Source organism: Vitis riparia, chromosome 1 (assembly GCF_004353265.1).
Source record: "Vitis riparia cultivar Riparia Gloire de Montpellier isolate 1030 chromosome 1, EGFV_Vit.rip_1.0, whole genome shotgun sequence".
Lineage (NCBI taxonomy): Eukaryota > Viridiplantae > Streptophyta > Magnoliopsida > Vitales > Vitaceae > Vitis > Vitis riparia.
In genome coordinates, this window is record NC_048431.1 from 2,899,706 (window position 1) to 2,907,201 (window position 7,496).

The 7,496-nt window shown below is 37.6% G+C and overlaps 1 protein-coding gene across 1 annotated transcript; it reads left to right on the top strand.

Annotated features, from left to right (window-relative positions):
• On the top strand, positions 1-6,638 carry LOC117912324 (ATP-dependent Clp protease adapter protein CLPS1, chloroplastic). Its single transcript, XM_034826881.1, has 3 exons — positions 1-107; positions 1,617-1,764; positions 6,180-6,638. The coding sequence occupies exons 1-3, from the start codon at positions 44-46 to the stop codon at positions 6,439-6,441; spliced, it is 474 nt and encodes a 157-aa protein (XP_034682772.1). The 5' UTR covers positions 1-43; the 3' UTR covers positions 6,442-6,638.
• The last annotated feature ends 858 nt before the right edge of the window (positions 6,639-7,496 follow it).

Below are 7,496 nucleotides of genomic sequence, written 5' to 3' on the forward strand. Positions count from 1 at the left end.
AAACCAGGTGGGAGGACTGCTCCACCATTTTGTAGAGAGAGAGATGGAGAATGCGATATGTGGGAGACTAGCTCTCTCACCCAATCATGTTTTCAACTCCAAATCTAGTATCTCTCTTCATCTCTATCCCAATTTCTCCTTCTCTCTCTTTCTATGTATATAATGAATATGCGATTGTTGTTACTGTTGATGTTTGTTTCTCCAATTCAGTCTTTGATGGATTTCAATATGCCCAATCTCAATCTTCAATGTTCATATCAAATGTTGATTTGATTCGGGCGTTGACCAAGTGTAGTATGCTCTGTGTCCAATACTTTCGATTCATAGCTCCACATATCTTGAAGCTGTAAGGGTTTTATTGTTGTATATTACTGCATTGAACTTGTTGGTCTTAGAATTAGTAATTCGTTTGGAATCAGAAATCCCTCTACTTTTCTGTTTATGGGCTCCGTCTGCTTTGAAATTTTAGTGAGGTAATTATTTTTTTGGGTGTAAAGGAATATATTTCGCCCAAGTTAATTGAAGATACCTGATCAGTTTTTCTTATGCTCGGTCGTAAACAATCATCGAACTTTTGGAGGCTTAGAGAAAAAGGTTTTAAAAGAAAACAGGCCTATGTTTGGATCTCAGGAAAAGAAGGGAGGAAGGGAAAATAAAACAAGGAAAGAAACAAATGAAGAATGAATTATGAGTTTGACCCAGTTAATTATTCTGTCGGTAAAATGAATTGTTTATAAATATCCGTCATTTCTCATAATGTTCATGGTCTGTAAATTTAGACTAATTTTCATCTTTCGTCACAACCAATTGGGAATTTTTTCAAAAACTATTTCCCCTCCAACCAAACACAAGCAACGGATTACAAAATTAGCTAAGCTAGGCTAAATTTGTGGTTGTGTACTTTTATGATTCTTAATGCTCTCTCAAACAAGGGATGTTGTTTGCCTACAATCAGGAGTTCCAAAGTTTCCAAATTTGATGGGCATTTAGATTACTGAGTTATGGTAATGGTAATTGCTGGAGTACCTGTTGCTGTTTATGGCCACTTGTTTTTATCAAGTGCGACTAGTACTCATTTTAGAATATTCTCTGGACATTCAACCACAAATCCATTTGACTTGGGTAATGTTGCTTTTGGGTACTCTCTTCTCTCATGTTATGTTCCTCACCTCGAAGGAATTATTAATTATACCATATTAATCCCCTAAATTTTAGGAGAAATGATTATAGTTTTCAGGATTAAGTCATATCTATCACTATAATTGTTGATACAATTTAAATTTTAACCCTCAAATGTTTGTCTGTTTTGCCTCTTCTTTCTTAGGCACAAGACTTGATAGGGCCCTGAAACTTTTAAATAATTTCTTGAATATAAATGCACTATCTCATTTACTTGTGACTGATGAATAAGTGGCTTTACTCATAATTTTGTGCATTCATGTAATCCAAGTAGAACATCCTGTTAATTGCTCCCTTTTCTCATTCAATGGCCTAATCTATTTGATCTAACTTGTTAAATAACTTTCTGTCAGTTGGTTTATTTTTGGTAAATCATCATCAATATAATCCTAAGTTGATTCTCTTAGAGGATGATAAATTGATAATATGTTAAACAGGGGATAAGCACTCTCTTCTGAAAGGACCATGCACCAATCGTAGCTTTCTTATGGCCATATCAGCCTCAGGACCAGGGAAAGGAGGCTTACTGGAAAGGCCAGTCATAGAGAAAGTGACTCCTGGCCGTGAATCTGAGTTTGATCTAAGGTAAATCCACTGGATTTTATGCTCTTTTGGTTTATGCGTTCCATGTGGTATTAAACAATTTCTTTACTTAAGATGAGTACATTGCCATAAATTTACTGATACTGCTCTATGGTCTCAAGATTAGCATTAAAGTTCAATTTATAGGGGACACAAGATTTCTATGCATGCCATTGAATGGTCAAAATTGGACTGGATTAATGTATCAATAAATTTTAGTTGGTCTAACTATGAACCAAAACAAGTTGCATTCTTACTGGTACGATTCAAATCTGCAAATAAATCTCATTTAAATCTAGAAATTGTTGCTAGTCATTCCCACTGGTGTCTTGTGGGACTGTGGTCAACTCACACCCATTAAATCAAATGAAAAATTTATAGGGGATGTGACTTGGACAGATAATAATAATAATAATTGTTATAGGCAAAAGAGCAATAGATATATTAAAGAGCCAAAAAAGGCTACACCAAGTACACAGGAAGTATACATGTGCACATTGGACAAGTTGACAGTTAATCCAAGTTCAACCCATGTATGAAACTCATTTTCCCAAGCTCAACCCAACCTGAGGTTCAACCCAAGCCCAACCCAAGTTTATTTTTCCAAACTTGGGTTCAAATTAGGTTGGGAGTCGGTCTGGTTAATAAAAATTACATAAGCTTAGCATCCATTTTGGTAAATATTTTACCAATGAACTTATATTTAAATCAACTATTAGTAACATGTATTTAATTGTAATTCTAGAACCTTTGCAAATCAATGTCAACATATAAATTTACAACATTCATTTACTTAATCAATGCAATAGCCACAACTCCATACTACAATCAATGAAATAAATCAAAAGCTCTAAAATAAAAACACAAAGAATTTTTAATTTTTTTTAAAGCCATTTCCAAGTGGACAATCAAATTAAAAGTTATATTTCCTACATGTTGAAGATGAAATTTCAACTCTTTTTTTTTTTTTTTGACAAGTAAAAGAGAAGAAATTGTATTGAAAAGAAACACTAAAATAGTGACTCAAAAAGATACAGCATAGGAGCACCCCCCTCCCTGGCTGGGACAAAAACAGCCTTAAAAAGCGGAGGGGCCAAAAAAAAAAAAAAACCACCTTCAACAAGAACCTATCCAATCAAGGAAACCAACTAAAGTCAAAGGACCATCTTTTATGAACAATTTCGTCTCCGACCAAAGAAGATAAATAAAAGAACTCTTAAATCTTTGAATGGACAGCACAACATCTTCAAACGTGCTTTAGTTCCTTGCCTTCCAAACCGTCCAAAAAATACATAAAGGGTCTGCTCTCCAAACTTCCTTTCTCTTTTTTCCCACAAAAGACCCATTCCAACCCAAGAACGTCATTTTAACAGAGGTTGGCGGCACCCACTGCACCCCGAAGAGAGTGAAAAACAATGCCCAAAGAGTCCTTGTCTTGGCACAGTGGAGGAGGATATGATGTATCGATTCCCCATGCATTTGGAAAAGGTAGCATCTATTTGCTAGAGGTCATCCTCTTTTCTGAAGCTGGTCCAAAGTAAGAGTCTTCCCCTAAGTTGCTTCCCACCCAAAAAAACTCACTTTGGGCTGCACACATGAATTCCAAATGACAATCGATGGGAAAGAGGCTGATGGACTAGATTCTAGGGCTTTGTAGAGAGACTTAATAGAGAACTTCCCACATTTAGTCTCTATCCAAAGCACCCTATCTTCCACATCCCGCTGAACACTCTTCCCATTGAGTCCCAATAAAAAATTGCTCGCCTCATCCATCTCCTAATCATTAAAGGGTCTAGAGAAATGTGTGTCCCCACTCCCTTAGTGAAACTCCACACATCTTTTACCCAGGCATCCTTGGCCGTAGCTATAGCAAACAAAGTAGGAAAAGCAACCCAAAAAGCTGAATCTCCACACCATCGATCCTTCCAAAATCTCACCCTCTGACCATTGCCCACCACAAAGGAGAGTCTACTGCTTACAACATGCCACTCCCTCCTAATTGCTTTGCACAACCCCATGCCATACCCACCCCTCTCTTCCTTGGAGCACCAACCCCTTTGCTTCTCCCCATACTTTCCCCTAATCACTTGATTCCACAAGGCCCCTCTCTCATTTGCAAACCTCCAATTCCATTTGCATAAAAACGCCTTATTAAGAGAAGAAAGACACTTCACCCCCAAACCCCTTTTTCCTTTGTCTAAGCAAACAAGCGCCCATCTTACAAGTTGTGGTTTTAGCTCAAGAGCCCCACTTCCCCACAAAAAATCTCTCTGAATCTGCTCTTACCTCAATTTGACTGTCCTAGGCAAAATAAGCCCAAACATGAAGTAAATTGGCAAGCTAGCCAAAGTACTCCAAATCAAAATGAGCCTCCGACCTTTGGAGATGTATTGTCTCTTCCACATTACTAGTCTCTTTCGAAACCTCTTTTCCACTCCATCCCATGTAGCCATGAACTTAAAAGGAGCTCCCAAAGGCAATCCTAAATAAGAGGAGGGAAGCCTCCCGACCTTACAACCAAGTTCTGCAGCCAAAGCCTTCACATTTTCCACACATCCTACTGGGATTAACTCGCTTTTATCCAAATTAATTCTCAGCTCCGAAATGGCCTCAAACCACATTAGAATCCAACTTAAATACGTCATCTAATCCTGAGAAGTCCCACAAAAACCAAAATATCATCGGCGAACAATAAGTGGGACACATGAGCCCCTTCACCCCCTCTACCCCTCACCTTACAAGTCGACAAAAAACCTCCACTTACAGGTCTCCTTAGAATGCAGCTAAGTGCCTCCATAACAATCACAAATAAGTACGGTGAGAGTGGGCCCCCCTGCCTTAAACCTCTAGAACTTTGGAAGAATCTTGAGGAAGTCCCATTAACCAAAATGGAAAAACTCGATGTAGAGATGCACCACTGCATCCACCGGAGCCATTTCTCCCCAAAACCCATCATACCCATAACTGAAAGCAAGAAGGACCAGTCCACATGATCATATGCCTTTTCTATATCAAGCTTGCACAATACCACCCCCCCATTACTCTTCAAAAATCAAATCCATGACTTCATTAGCAACAAGGGCTAATGAAGTCATCTAGAATTTGTCTACCCTCCACAAAGGCATTTTGGGCCTTGGAGACCACCTTACCTACTACCAGAATTTGTCAACTCATAAACAATCATTTAAACAACCCATCACAATTAGAAGAGAGGGTAATTTCTCTATTATATTTTTCTTATAGTAACTTAAAGTTCATGACCAATCTTTCACAGAATAGCAAAAATACACTAAAATTAAAAAGAAGAAAGATAAATTAATTGTTCATGACACCAAAATAACCAAAATCCTCAACACTATATCATTTTCTAACATTTAAAACAATAAATGTATCTTAATATAAATGAAATTATTATTAAATAATATGCATTTACACACACACAGACACACATGTATAGATATATAATAAGTTTTGCGCTAGGCTCAAGTTGCCCAAGCCAACCCTTAATTCAGGTTGACACTTCTTTTGTCCAAGCTCAACCCAATTTACAAATTAAGTTGCTCCAGCCCATAAAAGATCAGGTTGGATTTAAGTTGGGTTAGATTGAACCTGCCCAAGTTGCAATCCTAAAAATTTATGAGACAGGTAAGGATCCCCTAAATACTCATCGTGAGGAAACATTCCCATAAAAGAAATCAGTGTAGTGGTGATCAGAAAAATAAACAGTGTAGTTGAAATAAGGATGTTGAGATAGATGAGTGAAATGAAAAGAGTAAAGTCAGAAGTTAGTTCACCTCTGAGACGCTAAAACCAATTGACTAGATGATGAGGAAAGTTAGCTAACATGAGTTTTCTCAAGTACAACAAAGAACAGTGATCATTAAAAATCAGTACAGAGTGGTGTGGAAGATTGAAGATGTTAGAAAACAAGGGAAGATCAAAAGGAAGGTAGATCCAGGTTAGGAAAAAAATGATAGCAAAGATTTGATGTTAGATATAGTTCTAGCTAGTGCAGAATAACGGAAAAAAATGTTCGCCAATTCCAAGTAGTTTAGATGAGTTTCCATTAATTTGTCTTATAATTTCAATGAAAATGTTGATGTTTTCTTATTTAAATATTTCCTTACACTTAACCTAATGATATATTTCTTTAGGGGTAATTGACTCTAGAGATATGGAACAATGATCTGTACCTTCTTGTCTGTCAAGTTAAATGATAACTATCAGTAATTCATATATCCCTGTTCATTCCATGGTTCACCTGGTTGAATTTGAATTTGCCTCGAATAGACATGATTTTCCTGCTGAAATGGACTGCTGATTCAACTCATTCTGAGGTATTAAGTTCTGTTTCTGAAATATAATTGAATGTAATGGTTTGCAAAACATGTAATGATAGTGTCGCACAAATTCTGCAGGAAATCAAGAAAAATAGCTCCACCCTATCGTGTAATACTGCACAATGATAACTACAATAAGCGGGAATATGTCGTCCAAGTACTGATGAAGGTTATCCCTGGAATGACCCTTGATAATGCAGTTAATATCATGCAAGAAGCACACTACAATGGCTTGTCAGTGGTGATTATTTGTGCTCAGGCTGATGCTGAAGACCACTGCATGCAGCTGCGGGGAAATGGACTTCTTAGTTCCATTGAACCTGCAAGTGGTGGATGCTGAAGACCACCATTCAGATCTGTCTGCATGGTATCAGAGATGTACATAAGTTGGTAATGGCCATATCTGTATGAATCTTGCTCATCCTGTGATCAGATAAGACAGGGGATGCTAGTTGTTTCAAATAATGGCTCGATTATAGCTACTAATCAGCTTGCACCCTGTTCTTTTTTTACACAATCCACATTCATTTTTGCACACCTTTTTTTCTCTCTATACGTAACACAATGATAGTTCAGTCAGACCCTGGAAAAAGCAATTATATGAAAAGATTAAGATGAAATTTGGAACAGGCCACTCACTGCCACTGGTGAAAACGAAGTGCCACAAATCAAATAGATGATACCCATATCAATTCTTGTTACCATAATCTCAAAACGGTACCGTTAATTTTTTGATGTATGAATTCAAATTAAGAGTGGATAAAGGCAATTCACTCAAAACATCATAAGCGTAGCCTCTACTCAAAAGTTAGAGAGGTCAAAGAGAGGCCCTTGGCCATGTGCAGCAGAGTCTGAGCTCAGAAGTCAGACCTAGATTCAGTGTGAACAAGTTTATGTTAAAAGTTTGTAGGTGCAGCAAAAGTGAGAATTCTTACATCTTTTTCACTCTTGCCGCCCAAACCCACCCTTCATCAAATCGGTTCCGGTGGTTTTCTTTTCTTTCCCAATCCCCACCCTACCACACTGAAATTGTTTCTGATGCCCCATCAGCTTTTTTCTTCCCTTCTTTCGTTGAACAGAAACAGACACCAGCATGCCCAGATAGATCGCAGTGAAATGGCAGGGTGAAATTTGATTTGAAAAACATCCATTAACAAGCAACCTGGAAGGGTAATAATACATTGGTACACCCTTGTTCAAATGGACCCTTGAGAAATTGATCAAAATCATCAACACGACCTTTTCCCTTACCTCATTAACCAAGGCAGCTTTGAAGCATTGGGCTTGAGTGTCATTTGTCTCATAGCCAAATCTGTGCCTTTACAGAACTAGTAAGGGGTTATCGATTGGAACTTCAAATAAGCTTTTTCTTGAAATAGTATAAATTCCTAAGAG